General features: G+C 43.8%; 1 protein-coding gene across 1 annotated transcript; it reads right to left on the minus strand.

Annotated features, from left to right (window-relative positions):
* Positions 1-3,783: 3,783 nt before the first annotated feature.
* LOC123187238 (probable LRR receptor-like serine/threonine-protein kinase At3g47570) lies at positions 3,784-8,127 on the minus strand. Its single transcript, XM_044599042.1, has 2 exons — positions 4,576-8,127; positions 3,784-4,443 (listed from the first exon to the last, which is right to left on the minus strand). Exons 1-2 carry the CDS (start codon positions 7,544-7,546, stop codon positions 4,082-4,084), a joined length of 3,333 nt encoding a protein of 1,110 aa, XP_044454977.1. The 5' UTR covers positions 7,547-8,127; the 3' UTR covers positions 3,784-4,081.
* Between the last annotated feature and the right edge of the window lie 11,193 nt (positions 8,128-19,320).

A 19,320-nucleotide genomic window follows, 5' to 3' on the forward strand; every position in this document is an offset into this window, starting at 1 on the left:
TCTACAATTATTATTTTTAGTATTTTTTAGGGGATCTTCTACAGGGCCGGCTGGCGAAGCCACGCCGAACCCCGGGAAGGCGGCGGCGGGGCGGATCTGGCCATTCATGATCCCCAAACCCCGCCCTAGCTCCGCGCCCGACCACCGGTTCGACGGCTCCCTTGCTGGTCCGGTGCGGCGGCGAAGCTCTACCGCAGTATTTCTGGATGGCAACAAAGCATTTGTCAACCTTGCTGCTAATTGTACTACCACCACTTACGATTGCTTTACTAGTGTTGCTATGGTTTTTGCCCGCCCTTCGGAAGAGAGGAGTGTCCTCATTTCCACAATGGAATGTTGTGTCCAAGATGTTTTGTTTTTGTGCCCATCACAAGAGAAGAGAAAGTGGATAAAGTTCCATGCAACGATGAGAAGAAGCTGAAGAGGGTGTCATATCAAGACATTCTTAAAGCTACCAACTGGTTTTCTTCGCTTCATACTATCAGCTCAACCTGTACTGGGTCAGTTTATGTTGGTAGGTTCAAGTCCGACAGGAGATTGGTTGCCATCAAAGTATTCAACTTGAGTGAACCTGGCGCATGTGATAGTTACTTTATTGAGTGTGAAGTGCTACAAAGCACCCGCCATAGAAATATAATGCAGCCTGTGACCGTATGCTCGACACTTGATTCACAAAATCATGAGTTCAAAGCACTGATATTCAAGTTCATGGTTAATGGCAGCCTTGACAGATGGTTACACTCTGAGCAACACAGTGAAATCCCTGGTAGAGTGCTAAACTTTGGGCAGAGGATATGCATAGCGGCAGATGTGGCTTCTGCTCTTGATTATGTCCACAACCAACTGACGCCTCCTTTGATCCATTGTGATTTGAAGACAGAGAATATCCTGTTGGAAGATGACATGACCGCACGGCTCAGTGATCCATTGTGATCCGATAAATTATAAAAGTTCACCGGAAATACAAAACATCTTTAACATAACAAAAATCACACTAAGATTTCAAGACCATCAAAGGACCACTACTATCGTCAGAACGAGCTGTCGACGCGCCGTTGTCGCAAGTTCCCTATCGGAGCAGGCGTTGTCGCAAGTTTCCTACCGGAGCGGGCTTGCCCTTATTGATGACAGCCGAAAAGTCTTCGTACACGTGCCCTTAAGGACAAGCATCCTAGAGCCGTAGCTGTTGCCGTTGAACCCTTGCATAGATCTCAAACACCTGACATCAAATCTCGGCGCGCGAGGATAAATCCTAACCTCATCGTCCCAAGGAAACGACGGGAATCAATGTCGGAGCTTCGTCGACTACGTCTAGACAGACGAACTCAAAGAGAATCGAAACCTGGAAGAAAAACTCGAAAAAGAAGCGTCGCCATCCGTCCGAGCACCGCGCCTGCGAGGACAAGAAACCTAACCTAAACTACTAACCCGAGTGGAGGGGTCGAGATTCCCCTCCCCGCCACCGGCCGCCGGAGCATCAGGCAGATGGGAGGCGAATCCACAGGCTCGGCGGTGAAGCCTGGAGGTGAGAGTTTGTCCTAGCCACCTAGTACTCATGTTATTTTAAATAGTCAAATATATTTGAAATATTTTGGCAGCATACATGGTCTAGCATAGTACTCATGTTTAAAGCTTTAGAACAAAATGAGTAATGCCCTATTCCGAGCAAAATACAACAAAATCAATATTCCAACCATTCCACAATATAGTGCATATTTTGATTTTTCGAAGTCAAACATGCTTTTGTTTGACTAAACATCTAAAATAACAAATAAATAGAATATAAAATTACACTTCAGGATGAATCTAATGATACAAAATTTGTATTATGAATGTTGATAATTTTTCCAACTTAGTCAAACGTAGACAAGTTCGACTTTTATAAACCAAAATACGCACTACATTCTGGAATGAAGGGAGTACTATATAAAAGCCGCTATTCATTGTTTTTGTAGCTTTTTTTTTTCTTCGCTCCAAATACGACATGACTCATTTTGTCTTGAAACTTTAAATGTGAGTATTATGCTAGACCATGGTTCCAGCCAAAAAGTTTCATAATTTGTTAACATCTTTCAATATTTTTTAAAAAAATGCTGAATCGAGACCTATGTCCCAAAAATCCACACAAAAAAAGTCATTTATTAAAACAAACTAATAATCATCATATTGACTCTGTTGACATTGAACTTCACATGAATTTCTGCTTAGTTAGAAGAGAAAACATGTTGCTTTCTCTAGGTTTTTTTAGTGGTTGTTGCTTTGTCTAGGGTTTTTTTAGTGGTTGTTGCTTTCTCTGGTGAAGAGGTGATTTGGAGCATGAAAAAAAATGATAATCATTAATGCTTAGAACTATAGCTGGCCAAACGGGCCAGGCCAATCAGACCATCCCACGAGCACGCCGGCACGGCCCGCCATGGGCCAGACACAGCACGGGCTAAACGGGCCGTGCCCGGCACGCGGCACGCCTTGGGTCATGCCTGGGCCTAGAGGCTGGGCATGTGGGCCGGCACGACACGGCCCGTTTATTATTTTTTATTCTTTTACAGAATATATATAAATTACAGCCCAATAGGCCTAAAATACAGCCCAATAGACTGGAAAACATGTGGCCCAGCGTGCTAAACATGCCACGGGCCGGCCCATTTAATAACCAGGCTGTGCCTGGGCCGAGGAGTGGCGCATGTGGGCCGGCACGACTATTAAACGTGCCACGGCGGGCTGTGCCGTGCCAGGCACGATTAGCACGGTCTGGGCCATGCCGGGCCGGCCCGGCCCGTTTGGCCATCTCTGCTTAGAACTTCATAAATCTCTATGAGCATTCATGAAAAGAAATGGTCATGTCTCATGATGCTTCATAAATGTTTCTAAGTATTATTCATGAAAAAGAAAACATGTTTCATGATCCGTTGTAAACGTTGCTAAACTTCCCTTTTCTTTTTCTTTCCCTGTTCTGTTCCGTTCTTCCAATATTTTATCTCTGTTTATTTCATGATTTCTAGAATAAATGTTCCCTTTCCAAAGCTTGTTTCCATTTTCCATACTTCCTAATTTGTTCACTATTTTTACCGCGTTCTTTTGTAAGGGGCCAAAAATCTGTCTGGTTTCGTAAGTTGAGTGTCAACTACTGCATCTCATTTCAGACATCAGGGACCAAAACTAGATTCAGCCAATAGCTAACTAAAAAAGAAGGATTTGTGTTATTAAACTGGATGTAAGATTTGACAGAGTAACAACTTGATATATACCGTACAGTTTACAAATTATTAAGTACAGGAATTTCGCCATACATACACCTCAAGATCAAAATAAGAATAACTCAGCAAACCCGCAGCAAGATACATACACCTTAATAAGAATTATTAAGTACAGTTTACAAAAAATATATGTTGCATGTTTCTTGATGCTTCATAAATGTCTTCTAAGCATTCATGGAAAAAATACATGTTGCATGTTTCTTGATGCTTCATAAATGTCTTCTAAGCATTCATGGGAAAAATACATGTTGCATGATTCGTCTTAAACGTTTCTCAACTTCCTTTTTACATTTCCTGTTCTTTTCCATTCTTCAAATGTTTTATCTCCATTTATTTATATTTATTTCATGACTTCTAGAATAAAACGTTCCCATTCCAAAGCGTCTTTCCATTTTCCATATTTTCTATTGTTTTCACTAATTTTTAGTGTTTTATACTGTATTTATAAGGGGCCAAATCTGACTGGTTTCAAAAGTTGAGTGTCAGCTACGTCTTGTCAGACTTTAGAGACCAAAACTAGACCCAGCCAATAGTTAACCCAAAAAGAAGGATTTATGCTATTAAACTGGATGGATGTAAGATTTGACAGAAAAATACCTTGATATAAACAATACAGTTTATGCTACTAAGGAATTTAGCCATACATACACCTTAAGATCAAAATGAAAATAGTCAGCAAACCCGCAACAAAGGATAGTTGACACTTTCAGTAGCCAACTGTTGCTCACTGCAAATCACATTGGGCACTTGGCACTTTCAGTAGATTATGCCAAATTACATTCTTAACGATAACAAATCAGCATGCTCTAACAGAGCTCAAATATTCGTCAATCGTCATGATGGCGTTCCAGAAAGTCGTCTCTGAGAGCAGAAAGTTTTGCACAAACATCTTTCATTCCAGGTCTGTCCTTCGGAGATTCCACAGTACATGACAGCCCCAGAGCAACCAACGGGGCAATATATCTCTGCATCCATGCTTCTACGCACCCTTGATACTCCTCATGCGCCATATGAGTATCTAGCATCTCCGCCACTAGGTCAGGGAACATGGATTCAGAGAAAATGGGAAGGGTAAGCCCATCGACAAACATATCATCGGTTGGTCGTTTTCCGGTAAGCAACTCTAGCAGAAGCACTCCAAAACTATACACGTCAGCTCCTACAGAGATCTTGCAGCCCAGCCCGTACTCTGCAAATACACTCAAATACTCAATAAACCATGCATACATACATTTAGGGGGAAAATGCGCTGTACAGGTGAAACAATACACATACGTACAAGATAAACTATTTAATTGGGGATTTGGAAAGGTAAACTCACCAGGTGCTATGTATCCAATAGTCCCTCCGACATCAACCAGGCTTTTACGAATAACCTGGCCTGGTAATAGAAACTTTGCTGAGCCAAAGTCACTGAGCCGTGCAGTCATGTCATCGTCCAAAAGGACATTGTGTGGCTTCAAATCACAATGGATCAAAGGAGGCGTCAGTTGGTTGTGGACATAATCCAGAGCAGAAGCGACATCTCCTGCTATGCATATCCTCTGGCCAAAGCTTAGCACTCTGTCTGGGATTACATTGTGCTGCTCAGAGTGCAACCATCTGTCAAGGCTGCCATTAACCATGAACTTGAAGACCAGTGCTTTGAACTCATGGTTTTTTGAATCAAGTGTCGAGCATAGGGTCATAGGCCGCATTATATTCCGGTGGCGGGTGCTTCGTAGCACCTCACACTCGGTAAAGTAACTACCATATCCACCAGGCTCATTCAGGTTGAATACTTTGATAGCAACTAGGCTCCTGTCAGACTTGAACCTACCGACATAAACTGATCCGGTACAGGTTGAGCTGATAGTATGGACCGAAGAAAACCAGTTGGTAGCTTTCAGAATGTCACCATATGATATCTTCTTCAGAGTCTCCTTGTGGTTAGAACATGCAACCACTTCTCTTATCTTCTGGTTGGCAACTGCTTCTCTTTTCTTCCGGTTGGCAACTAAACATAACACACCAGGAATCTTATTACACCTTGGAAATGTAAGCTGCACCCTTCTTTTCCAAACAGTGACAACCAAATATAACAATAACACACCAGCAATTAACGGTGTAATTATCATTATTATTCTTAGCAAGGGCACATGGTTCTTTGTTTGGGTGTCATCACAAATTGGAAGCCCTAGCATGGAGACTCTCGCACACAACATCCTATTGCCATCCAAAACTACCATACTCGAGTTCCTAAAGCATCCACCAGAGGGAATTGGCCCTTCAAAGTTGTTGTATGATAGATCCAGCTTGTCCAACAAAGTGAGGTCGCCAAAGAATTCCGGCACTGGACCAGACAAAATATTTCGAGCTAGATTAATCTGCTGGATGGACCGCAACTTCCTGAAACTTTGAGGAATTTGCCCTTCAAGCATGTTTCTCTCCATGCGCAAGAACAATAAAGTAAGACAGCTTCCAAGAGCTTCAGGAATCGTTCCAAACAACATATTGTTGGAAACATTCAGAAGAGCAAGATTTGCCAAATTACCAACTTCTGATGGTATTTCTCCTATGAGCTTGTTGTACGAAAAGTCCACACCCAAGGAAAGTGGAGGGCGATCAAAAAGTTTGACTGGTATTGACCCATCAAGGCTGTTAGTAGACAAGTTTAGTTCAAGAAGTCCCTTGCACTGACCTAAACTATCAGGTATGTTTCCAATCAAGTTGTTATCATCAAGATAAAGCTTGCCCAGTTGAGTAATGTCACCAACTGAGGGAGGGATCTGACCTGATAATTTGTTCTTTGATAGATTTAGGACATATAGGTTTTGCAGCTTTCCAATGGTAGAAGGTATGCTTCCAGAAAGAAAATTACTTTCCATCCTAAGAGAAGTGAGATTAACAAGATTGCTAATTTCAACAGGTATGGAGCCTGAAATTTTGTTTGACCCAAGCGACAAATCTTGCAGTCTCATGGAAAGATTAACAACTGCTGCAGGTAAGCTGCCATTCAAACCATTCCCTTCCAAGGACAACTTTGTAAGCCGGGTGCAATTTGCTAGAGATGTAAGAAATGACCAGTCATGTGCTTCTAGCAAGTTGCTCCCCAAAACTAACTGACTCAAGTTTGCCAAAGAACCAAGAGATGGAACAGGGCCATTTAGCGAGTTGTCTGAAAGATCAAGCATTTGAAGATTTGACATGTTGGCTAGTGAAGTAGGGATCAAGCCCTCCAGCCTGTTGCTTCCCATAATTAGGGACTGGAGGGTTGGTAGTGAGTGACCAATGTAAGATGGTAACTGTCCAACAAGGCCATTGCTGCCAACACTAAAGTTTTTGAGTGATGACATGTTATAAAGGGAAACCGGGACATTACCTGATAAACTGTTGAAACTTAGGTCAAGCTCAAGCAGTTTTCTAGTGTGACCTATAGCTTCTGGAATTAATCCTGATAGCTTATTTTGGCCGAGCAATATAGAAGTGAGGGAAGAAACATTTCCCATTGAAGGAGGTATGCTTCCAGAGAGGAAGTTCTCTGTCAGGCAAAGAAATTTGAGTGCTGTGACCTTATGGAAACGTGGGATGAGACCAGTGAAAGAATTCTTCTGGAGATCAACCACAGCAAGCTTAGATGAATTATCAAACAAAGTAGAAGGGATCTCTCCTGAGAGGTTATTACGTGACAGTATAAGTGTGCTGAGTGAGGAGCAATCGGTCAATGGGAGAGGAATACCACCGGTAAGGGTGTTGTTTGCAAGATTTACATAGCTAAGAGAATTGCTAGCGCCTAAGAAAATGGGGATGTTACCTTGAAGATAGCTGCCGGCAAGATTCAGTGTATGGAGGTTTGGAAGCATACCCAACTCTTCAGGGATAGTTCCCGAAAGATTATTATAGGCAAGGTTCATCCTGGATAGAAATGTCAAGTTGCCCAGGCATCCAGATAACTTCCCACTGAGACGAGCATAGTTGAAGTTAAGTGAGACCACCCGGGGTGGAAACTTTGTGCCGCAAATGACCCCTTTCCAGCTGCAAAAGTTAAGTGAGTCATCACTCCATGAATTTAGGATGTCAATGGGATAAGAGTTGATGCCGGACTTGAAGCAGAGGAGGGCTTGGCGATCAATCTCGGACTTGTTTGCTTGTGCTGCTTCGAGTATTGTAGTCCTGACGGAGAAAAGGATGAGTAAAATATAGAGTAGAGTAAACATTGAGGGCATGATTCCAGACTTTACAGGATGTGGAAGAACCAAGGAGCTAGAGTGTTTTAGACTGGAGCTTGGGTGATCTTTGTGTGTAGAGGCCATTTAAAGATTTATTTTCTGCCGGAAGGAATGGGCCTGAAGTTAAGCTCGACTAAGTTGACTTGACCTGATACAGGTCATCTCACCCTGAACGTGATGCAAGGGGAAAGAAAGGTAGAAGTATGAAACAAAGACTTGTGAGAGAAAACGTGTGCGGACTGAGAAATGTACCGTGACTATTAGAATTGCAGTAGGCAGAATATAAATTCCAAGAGCAAAAGTGACAATTATTTTGACAGCGACACAAGGATGCTTTAAGGCTAGTCCTGGCTCATACCGTGATTGCAACCTGCGGAGCACACATCAAAGAGACAGGATGAACAAACCAAGAGGCGGCACCAAGGCAAACCAAGCCATTGACTGATGCTGGAGTGGTCAGAACACATAAACAAACCTGAACCACTCAAAGTGATTAGACATTTCTTCAGAGAACAAACTGGTTCAGAATTGCAATTGCGTGTCACACCAACATGCTTTCATAACTGAATCTGAATGGTGCGACGCAGCATGGAACATTGGAAATTTCGAGTAGATAACCATATTTCATCCCATTTAATTTTAGTGTGGAAAAATAGGAATCTACTGCAAGACTTACCGGCAACTGGTGCTCACCAACTCGTCTTCCTAAGCGAGGGCTAGCCTGCTGGGGTTTGAATCTCGGAGGCCCTGAGCGGAGGAGGCCGCGGGCGAGGGCGAATCCGACGAGCCGCGACGCGCATCCGAGTGGAGAAACACTAGGCGAGGCTGGCGGCTGGTAGGCGACGGCCAGTGGTGGCGTCGTCGACCGGCGCGACGAGCCGTCGTGGGAACTAGGGACGGTGGAGACCTCGCGTGGAGGCGGCGAGGAAAAGTGAGGGTGGGATGGGAACTGCTGGCCGGGGAGGAGGCAAGCGGGCGCGGCGGACGGCGGGGCTGTCGCCGGAGGCTCAACAGCACACCGTCAGGTACCGGAGTCCGAGCACGAAGATCCAACGGCTGAGAGCGGATCTTCAAGTTTACTGCTATGCTGCGTTTCGAATCAACCGTTTACTGCTATATATAGTTCTCAAAAGGCATTCGCTACGAAGGTGAACCGAGAGTGAGCCATATAATCAAAACTATCTCAAACAGTAGTATCTTCTTTTCTGAGCATTGTAGCAATTATTTAAAAAAATAAGACCAACCCAAAGGCTAACTCTCGTTGGCTTTTCTTTACTAGTACAAATGCCCGTGCGTTGTAACGGGCGTAGAATCTTGCAAAAATCTGCTCCATGTATCCTTACGCGCCATTTCTTATATTCAAATTTGATAGACGTCGGTATTAATGTTACACTAATTAGAGGCTGTTAAGTTTGTTTCTTTGGTTCTGCCTATACGAACATAGCAAAGGATACCACTGCAGATATCTACAGCAAAATAATTCATTAAAATAATCTGCTCTATTTACAACAGTATTCTGGTCTTAACTATCTTGCAAGTAAAATGAAGACCAACCAAATAACTCATTAATTGCATGATATGTAGGAAAACAAAGGGAAAAACACTGGGCTATCATCTTCTGACTTGTCTTGCTTCTCAAGATCAGACATGTTCTCAGCTACCATTCTAATATATATCTAGAGAATCACGAAGTAAAAGTAGAGAGAAAGATTACACAGAATCTGGCAACCATAATCAGATAGAGACATGCAACAACAATAAGAAAAGACAATGAAAGATTTTGGTGAACATGTCTGATAACCTGCAGAATGGCACATATCATTCCAAATTCTAATGTTTACATATCAGTCTAGGAAAGAGATAACTATATCACGCAAAAGAAGTGCGTAAAAATGGAACAAATTTAATATCCACATAGTTCCAAATTCTCATTAAAACATTGTCAATTGTGTACTTCTATTAATTCAGCGGATAATGGAGACAATCAACAGTGCCAAACTATAACAGGCTTGCTCTAATAACTGCATCAGATCAATCATCTAGCACATTCAATTTGCAGAGAGAGAACAAGCAAATCAAGTAAAAAAAAAAGAAGAGCAGCCGTTGGAGAACTTAGAACTATTCTTGCCTCCAGATTTCATTTCTAGGCTGTTCACATGTGCTCCCTTGATTGCATGGAGGCCTACAGCAGTCAAGGTTTTCTCGATGAGACACCGGCATCCTGAGGGGGTGGGGATGTATAGATATGAAGGGAAGGGATCTCCGCCAGATCCCGCGACTTGGAGACGATCTCATTTCCCATTGCTTTCATCGCATAGAGCCAGATGATGCATCCACAGGCCTATTTAGTAAGTGGGGTGTATCCTTGGTGACACTTGAGAAGTAATCCTATACTTCCAATAACCCACTACTTCCTCCACGGATGGTACATGGCAGGCATCTGCCGAAACTAGAGGCGAGCACTTTTCAATCAATTATGAGAGGCATTCGCTTCTCTGATCTTTAATAAGCGAAGCAACGAGCCTAGTAGGGGAAATACCTTCCTCAGGAATGTCATCAAAGCCAGGTTTTCCAATCGTAAAAGGGAATATTCCATGGCACAAGGGTTGTTTTTAGGTGCTGTCCTCGGCAGACCACCACAAAAGGTCTGAATCAGGCGAAACTTCTTTTGGTGCCAGCGAGAAGTAGTAACAAGAACTCCTCCTCTGTTCAATATCAGCCTGGTTTAGGTCTAGGTCATAATGAATTTTCTGATACCTTCCTTCGTCCATAGATCAACGTTATGCTTCTGTCCCGTGATGAAGAAGAATAGAAGAATGGTAAGATAGGATCATATTAGTGAGCCGTGGGAAAAGAGTTTTTTCGTACCTTGATTGGACCCACCCAAAAGCAACAGGAATCCCTTTCTCCTCCTATAAGGAAATCTCGTCGTTTCACTCTTCTTCAAGTACCATCGGATTAGTCAACTCAAACGCTGAGAGATTACTATAGAACCAAGGCGGCTTTGAGGCTGGCTCCACTCTCCAAATAGGGCAGTTACTTCGTTGACGACAAGAACCCCATTTCCACTAGGCAAAGAGCAATTCATTTCTTCGACTCGATGCCTCCTCATTTGCTCCCATTCCCATATTAATAAAAGAATTAGGAAAATGCGAGGGAAAATAATGCCAAAAGCATTTAGAGATTTGACTGGGATTCGTTTTGGCTCAGATGACGAGGGATTGCTATAACTATTTTTAGAAGCATTAATGAGATCTTTTTTTTTTCACAAAGTGATATGGAAAATCATGCGGAAGAACCTATATGTAAAAATAATTCAAGATTCCCATCATACATTACCAAACTTCCAAATAAGAATAAGCTAAAAATGGATAAATACCTTAAGGAACTGGAAGCAGACCCTGATTATAAAGGGCAACCTCCTAAACCATCAGTATTCCTTGTAGGTGACATTGAAACCATTCCCTTGTTGGATCAAAACTATGTTCCCGTGGAGATAATAGAATCCAAAATCTTCCCCGCCACCACGCTTATGCAACCGCCTTTATGACTGTCAATTCAGACAAGAAACTATCAAAAATTTATATTAATCATTATAGTTCCCACGAATACATAAATACGCACCCATCATTTTATGATCGAAGTGATTGTGTACTCCAAGCATTCATAAATGGAATGCTTTCTGTTGTAAGCAAACAAAGAAAGTCACTAATTATTTACTTTCATAACATGAGTCGATTCGATGGTATTCTGATGACCCAACATCTTAGTAAGTTTCACCCCGACTTGAAAGTGGATACTGTAATGCGAAATGGTATTATGTACGAGGTTGATGTTTCTAGACGTGTTCAGGACGGTAGGAATAAATCACGTCTCCTTTTCAAAATGCGGTGTTCGTTGTTGATTCTCCCTGATTCGTTAGCAAACTTAGCTAAACAATTGTGTTAGGAATAAGAAAGAGATGTCGGCGGAAGAAATACGAAGAAACCTATCACACTTTTGTAGTATAGACGCGGTGCACCTGATTTTATAGGCATCGGAATGGGTTTATCTTGGAAGATCTTTACTTCTCCGTGCCTTCTGCCTCCGACACATCATATCTCCTATGCCGACCTCGTACTTTTGATCAGTTCTTCCTTACGAATTGTATCTATTACGAATTGTGTCTATTTAAGCTTTTTCTTGATTGATATTCATTTTTTCATTTATCTCATGAAATTTCCCTTCTATTAAGCGATAAAGAGCAATTGACGAAGTCAACAGGAAGTCCGTCAGATGACGGTATGGATCAAAGGAATCCTCCTATCTTCGACCGAACACCCTTTTACTGGGATTTCGCATTCCTATTCCGATTGGCAGAAGCCTTTCTTTTTGTTTGTGCCGCCCTATGGCGACTTCTTACTCAACGTTTGCACTTTCTTACCAACTCTTGTACAAGTTAGGTTCAGCGTTGTTCTGACGATTAAGATTTATCTATTTGACGGTTTTTACCTTCAACAACCTTTGTTGCATCACTTCTCGATAGCTTTAGTGCTCGGAGAGTAAGCATATCATATTGTCAGCTAGTTATTTATTGATAGCAAACAACTAGTAGGTCAAGCCGGAGCCTTCACTCACTCAGCTTGGGTCAGCACCGTATCTCTAATTGGCGGAGACGAACTCCAATCCACCCACTTCATTTGTTTCCTAAGGAGGGTCATCAGCGAGTCCGCTCTCCCCAAGGTAGTTAAAAGGCGTAGGTACGCATTCCCCTGCACCAATGTACCGAAGCACTTTACCTTTAATCACTGAGATGGGCCAAGGAAGAAAAAGCACCTACCGTTCGTTAATTGAAATTCTCTTTGCTTAGCGCCCTTGTGTTTCGAATAGAAAAGCACTGGAGATATCTGTGGAACTGTTGTTTTTCTTAGGGCAAGCTAGCAGATAGAAGTAATCTATCTGGTTAGCCAGGTGAAGCATTTAGGGTTCAGTGCCTGGTTTCAAGTGTTCTTCTTCATCGTTTGGCACTTCACTTTTTGTTGAGTAATACAATGACCTAATGACACATGCACATCTTTTGGTGTTTTCGCCTTACTTAGTGACTAGCTCAAGTGCATTTGATCGCAAAAAAGACTGGCATTGGCTACAGGGGGCATGCAAATCAAATGCGAAAGAAAGGAAAACATTTCTGTTTCTTCTGCTTCAATGCCGTGATTGTTGGAAATATGCCCTAGAGGCAATAATAAAATGGTTATTATTATATTTCCTTGTTCATGATAATTGTCTATTGTTCATGCTATAATTGTGTTATCCGGAAATCGTAATACATGTGCGAATACATAGACCACAACACGTCCCTAGTGAGCCTCTAGTTGACTAGCTCGTTGATCAAAAGATAGTCGTGGTTTCCTGACTATGGACATTGGATGTCATTGATAACGGGATCACATCATTAGGAGAATGATGTGATGGACAAGACCCAATCCTAAGCATAGCTCAAAGATCGTGTAGTTCGTTTGCTATAGCTTTTCCGAATGTCAAGTATCATTTCCTTAGACCATGAGATTGTGCAACTCCCGGATACCGTAGGAGTGCTTTGGGTGTGCCAAACGTCACAACGTAACTGCGTGACTATAAAGGTGCACTACGGGTATCTCCGAAAGTGTCTGTTGGGTTGGCACGAATCGAGACTGGGATTTGTCACTCTGTATGACAGAGAGGTATCTCTGGGCCCACTCGGTAATGCATCATCATAATGAGCTCAATGTGACCAAGTGGTTGATCACGGGATCATGCATTGCGGTACGAGTAAAGTGATTTGCTGGTAACGAGATTGAACGAGGTATTGGGATACCGACGATCGAGTCTCGGGCGAGTAACGTACCGATTGACAAAGGGAAGTGTATACGGGATTGATTGAATCCTCGACATCGTGGTTCATCCGATGAGATAATCGAGGAGCATGTGGGAGCCAACATGGGTATCCAGATCCCCACTGTTGGTTATTGATCGGAGAGTCGTCTCGGTCATGTCTGCGTGTCTCCCGAACCTGTAGGGTCTACACACTTAAGGTTCGGTGACGCTAGGGTTGTTGAGATATTAGTATGCGGTAACCCTAAAGTTGTTCGGAGTCCTGGATGAGATCCCGGACGTCACGAGGAGTTCCGGAATGGTCCGGAGGTGAAGAATTATATATAGGAAGTCCAGTTTCGGCCATCGGGAAAGTTTCGGGGTCACCGGTATTGTACTCGGACCACCGAAAGGGTCCCGGGGGTCCACCGGGTGGGTCCACCTATCCCGAAGGGCCCCATGGGCTGAAGTGGGGAAGGGAACCAGCCCCTGGTGGGCTGGTGCGCCCCCCTTGGGCCTCCCCCTGCGCCTAGGGTTGGAAACCCTAGGGGTGGGGGGCGCCCCACTTGGCTTGGGGGGCAAGTCACCCCCCTTGGAGATTGGATCTCCTAGGGCCGGCGCCCCCCCTAGGGGTCCTATATATAGTGGGGGGGAGGGAGGGCAGCCGCACCCTAGCCCCTGGCGCCTCCCTCTCCCTCCCGTGACACCTCTCCCTCTCGCTGAGCTTGGCGAAGCCCCGCCGAGATCACCGTTGCTTCCACCACCACGCCGTCGTGCTGCTGGATCTCCATCAACCTCTCCTTCCCCCTTGCTGGATCAAGAAGGAGGAGATGTCTTCCCAACCGTACGTGTTTTGAACGCGGAGGTGCCGTCCGTTCGGCGCTAGGTCATCGGTGATTTGGATCACGACGAGTACGACTCCATCAACCCCATTCTCTTGAACGCTTCCGCTCGCGATCTACAAGGGTATGTAGATGCACTCCCCTCTCCCTCGTTGCTAGATGACTCCATAGATTGATCTTGGTGATGCGTAGAAAATTTTAAAATTCTGCTACGTTCCCCAACAGTGATACACTCAGGATGTTTACGATACCTACCCATTAATTGCTCTAACTTCTCGTGGTTCACCCCTAGCTATGCCCGCTTCTATGAAATTGCAAATTATGCTTGCAAGCTCATCGGAGCTAGGCAACTCTTTGTCAGTGATTTCATGCCTACCAAGCAGGTACACTCTAATGTATACACCCTTTAAGAAAAGAAATCCTTCTCATATTCTGCTGCTTTTTTGATTCATTTTATCCCAATAATAGCATAGACATCATATATTTATTCTTGCAAGCTCAAGTGCTTGATTGTTGACAAATTCTTCTCTCAGCAGGGCACCTCAGGTACTTGTCTATAGTTTCCTGTCTTGAAGGGGAGGCAGCTATTTTCTTTAACAACACGTCATTCAATGAAGTGTTTTCGTTATTTGGTCATCACTAAAAAGTTTATAGTGATAAAGTGAGCCTATTATATTAAGTTTAGAGGATTCTCCTAACGTGATGAGTTTAGTTTATCACTTTTAAAGATCACTGGTGGCAATGGTACTTCCTTTTATGCAACAACTCCTATATGTACCATTTGGTAATTGGAGTTTGATAAGACCATGGATCCTTATATACAAAACATACTTGGCCAACTAAGGCCCTGCAGTCCAATGTCCGATATATTATCATCAGCTGAGGAGGTGTTTGGCAAGGGTGTGACCATTGTTTTCGGGACAATGTTCAAGCAGGAGGCCATGAATCTGTCTAGTCTCGAGTGGTGAAAGTGAGATCCCTTCAAACGGGATGTTTGTCCACTCAGATCGGACAAACAAATCCAGATAGCTCGCTCGTGCATCCCTTCTTCCTCTGCAGCAACAATGATGCTACATTGCAATTCAGTCAGCGTTGCGCTATCATGCTTGATGATTGAAAAATGCTTGGTTAACTGAATGGGATTTCAGACAGACAACCGAATCTCATCCATTTCAGCATGGCGGATTGGGAATCTGCTGGAGGACTTACCGGATGCTACGAGATGCTGCTCACTCGTCTCCCGCGCGCCCGGGGTGGCGGCGTAGCTCGCCACAGGGAGCCGCCGCAGCGAGGGCTAGCCCCGCTAACTAAACTGCGGATCGAATCCGACGAGTTGCGGCTGCGGGCCCGGGAAGAAGGAACCCCGGGGGAGGCACGGCGATGGCGGGTAGGTTATATAAATTTTTCCCAGGTGGAAAAAAGTTCTACATGATGATTATTGCTACTTTGTGTTGGGGGATCTGGTGTCTTCGAAATAAAGTCACATTTGACAATTATAATGCTCGTTCTCCACTGGAGGCTGTTTTCAGTGCATGCTCTTTTATGTTGTATTGGGCAGGACTGCTGAAAGAAGAAGAGAGGTCGAAGCTTCAGGCGGGCGTGAAGAGGTTGGCGTATGCGGCAGCAGCTCTGGCGGACAGGTCTCACTCGCGAGGTGTGATGCTTTTGAAGGATGGAGATGGGATCCAGATCGGCTAATCTGCTCGTTTTCCAGTCCACTGGGGTTTGATGCCCGTCCTGGAGTGACCTGTGATTTTGGAGGATTATCTCTTTCTGACCCTGAGTAGGCTATGTAGCCTCTCAGGTTTCGCACTATGTCTTTGTGGTTAGGGTAGTGGCTAGTCAGTGCCGTCAGGTTTTCGTCCCATGGCGGTTGATCCATTTTAGGGTCCTCTTGCGGTGGGTTTCGTGTCGATGCTCCAGCTCGCTCCTCCCATTTCAGTCTTATTTTGGGTTGTTGTCGTGGAAAATTACTGGAACACTGTATTTCTGTTGATTGCAAAATTAATGGAAAGGGGTGCGAGCCCGGTTGGAAAAAAATGTCTCCTTGTAGCATGGAGCTGCTTGTGCTTGCCTTCTCTTCAGAAGAGTGACCACAAAGCATATAAAGGAGAGCAAGGCAATAGCAATGGGAGGAATTATTTTCACCAATAGGAGTGCATTCTTCCTCTCAACAGCTGATGCCATGGGGCAAAGTGGAAACTAGAATAAGGTGGTTGCTGCACTTGCACAAAGCTCATCATTGCCTTCCAAGTTTACCGCACTATGATTCTGAAAGATGCCACCAGTTGGAATCGGCCCTTCAAAGTAGTTCATAGACAGATCAAGTTGCTACAAATAATCCATGTTTGCAAAGAACTCTGGAATTTTTCCAACAAGGGAGTTCTGGGAAAGATCAATCCGCTCGATGGACTTCAGGTTATTGAATGATCGAGGTATGTTTCCATTAAGCATGTTACTTCTCAATCTGAGAGAAGATAGTTCAACGCATTCGCCAAATGAAAGTGGAACTTGACCAGACAATTTGTTAAAGGAAATATCGAGTCGGAGAAGTTGAATCAATCCACCAATTTGTAGTGGTATTGATCCTGTAAGGTAGTTGTTTGACAAATCCAAACTGATCAGTGTTGTGCCACTGAAGAGTTCACTTGGTATTGGTCCTTTAAGGCTGTTAAAAGATACTTCTAGCATATACAGTTGATTGCAATTTCCTAAAGTTGCTGGGATGTTCCCAGTCAACTCATTGTTGTGTAGATAAAGCTTGTTCAGCCGAGAAAGATTACCTATTGTAGATGGGATCTGGCCAGAAAATTTGTTTCCTGATAGGTTTAGGACAATCAGATGGCCTAGATTCCCAATAAGAGAGGGAATAACATCGGAAAGCAAGTTTTGGCCATAGCAAGCATTTGGAGGCTTCGAAGGTTAAACATCTCAAGTGGTATTGTGCCGACAATTTGATTGTTTCCAAGAATTAAACACACTAAACTTCTAGAAAGATTTCCAACTGATATATGGATATTTCCATTCAGGGCATTTCCATCCAGATCCAATGTTTTAAGTTGCGCACAGTTTGTCAAAGAGACAAGGAATTCCCAATCTTCAGCTTGTAGGAAGTTATTTCCTAAATTTAGAAAGGTTAAGTTACATAGAGATCCTAGAGATGGGATTCGTCCCTTTAGTAAGTTGTGTCCAAGATCAATATATTGGAGGTTCGACGCATTTGCTGGTGATGATGGAATTAATCCCTCAAATTTGTTACCCGACATGGTCAGCAATTCAAGGTTCTGTAACATGTTTCCAATGCAAGATGGTACTCGTCCAGTAAGGTTATTTTGGTCTAGTCCAAGATAAATGAGTGACGGCATGTTACAGAGTTTGGTGGAGACGTGCCCTGATAGGTAGTTGTTACTTAAACTGAGCATACTAAGGGCACGTACAACGGGGGGCGCCAGGAGCCGGCGCTAGGATTCGTATCCTGCCGTATCGGCAGTTACGTGAACAAATCCTGGCGTCCTACTCGGTGTCGACGCAACAGCTGGAGGCGGACGCTTAGCCTTTTTTTTCTCAAGATAGTTTGGAGCGATGTGCTAGCGATCTGTCTTACGGTTAGTTTAGCGATTGATTAGCGCCTGTCATTAGAGCCCAGCGTTGGGCGAGAAAACACTAACCAGTCTTTTTATTTTACGGTATTTAAATTTTTATCCATTAGCGCCTATGCAAGCGCCTTGCATTGAAGATGCCCTAAGGTTCTGAATAAGGCTCAGAGTCTCTGGAACTGAACCCGATAACATGTTTGTGTCAAGACGTATATATGTGAGAGAAGAAACATTTCCCAATGATGAAGGTATGCTTCCAGAAAGGTTGTTACTTGAAAGATCAAGAAATTGAAGGGCTGACATCTTATGGAAATCTAGGATAGGGCCGACAAGCTGGTTTAATGAGAGATCAACACTTTTAAGAGATCTACTAGTGCCTAATGATCTAGGAATGGTACCTACAAGGTTATTCATTGAAAGGATCATAAACTGTAGCTGTTGAAGTGTGCCTAACTCCTCTGGAATGCCTCCAGAGAAGAGATTTTCTGAAAGGTCTAACCGTTCTAGTGACGTAAGATTAGCTATCCAAGGAGATAACTGACCACTAAGTTGTCTAGAGTTCAAGTTCAGCGAGACCACACGAGTTGGAAGAGTAATACCGCAGGTGACACCACTCCAGCTGCAGAAGCTGGTCGAGGTGCTCCATGATGACAGGACACCACGCGGATCACTGGAGATGCTGGACTTGAAGGAGAGGAGGGCCTGCAGGTCGACCTCGGACCCGTTGCTGATGGATTCTGCGACGGTGTTGGACAAGAACAATATGAGAAGATGGGTGAAGAGAACGAGGATGCCATGCGGAGAAAGAGAGCGCAGAGTTATTGCAGGTGCCATGTCTAATGCAGTGCATCTTGTGCGATTTTCCTTGTGTTATATGTGTCGCCCTAAGTAGACTTGCACACCTGACTAGTTGACCGGGTGTTTTCTTTTCTGGGACCTATACTTGACTTGGTGTTGACTTGCATGTAATCTTCGTCACGCGTCACAGACCAACACTCCTCAGTGGCAGAACAAAAAGTGGATGAGAAATGAGACGGCGACTCGACAAAAAAGCGGAGAGAAAAAGGCGTGCAGAGACTGATTCATGAAGCTGGTACATCAGCACTTAGTACTTTGCCTACATTATGATGCGCTACTGCCAAACCCGTTTTCGGTTCAGTTGAGGGCCTGATACACGTTTACTGCAGATCGGTCAAGACTCAAGAGTTACCCGGCCACATAACTCTACTGAACGCTTTTAGTTATGTAGACAGAGGTCCACAGAAGTTGGATTCAGACATCCAGTCTATCTTCCATCTCTTGACCAAACTAATGTAAACACTTAGCAAGAAGTACTAGACGTTGTTAAGCAACTAACTATCCTTAATTTTTACCAAGAACAAGGGCAGGGCATTGAAACAAACACGTGATGGGCAGCGACAACAACACCAGAGGGAGTAAATCTCCCATTGATCTCTTGACCGATGGAAAGAAACAAACTGGTCGCGGGAATGACAGAAGGCGCTAATGTTAACAAGAAGTACTGGACGTTGTTAAGCAACAATCCTTGGTTTTGACAAGAACATGCGCAGGGCATTAGAACAAACATGTG

This window comes from Triticum aestivum, chromosome 2A (genome assembly GCF_018294505.1).
Source record: "Triticum aestivum cultivar Chinese Spring chromosome 2A, IWGSC CS RefSeq v2.1, whole genome shotgun sequence".
NCBI classification, from domain to species: Eukaryota; Viridiplantae; Streptophyta; class Magnoliopsida; order Poales; family Poaceae; genus Triticum; species Triticum aestivum.

What these genes read in the sequence shown, in the direction of transcription:
- LOC123187238 (XM_044599042.1), bottom strand. Translation starts at nt 7,546, where the DNA reads ATGGCCTCTACACACAAAGATCACCCAAGCTCCAGTCTAAAACACTCT. An exon ending in TATTGGATACATAGCACCTG is followed by an intron (nt 4,444 to 4,575) that starts GTGAGTTTACCT and finishes GTGTATTTGCAG; the next exon opens with AGTACGGGCTGGGCTGCAAG.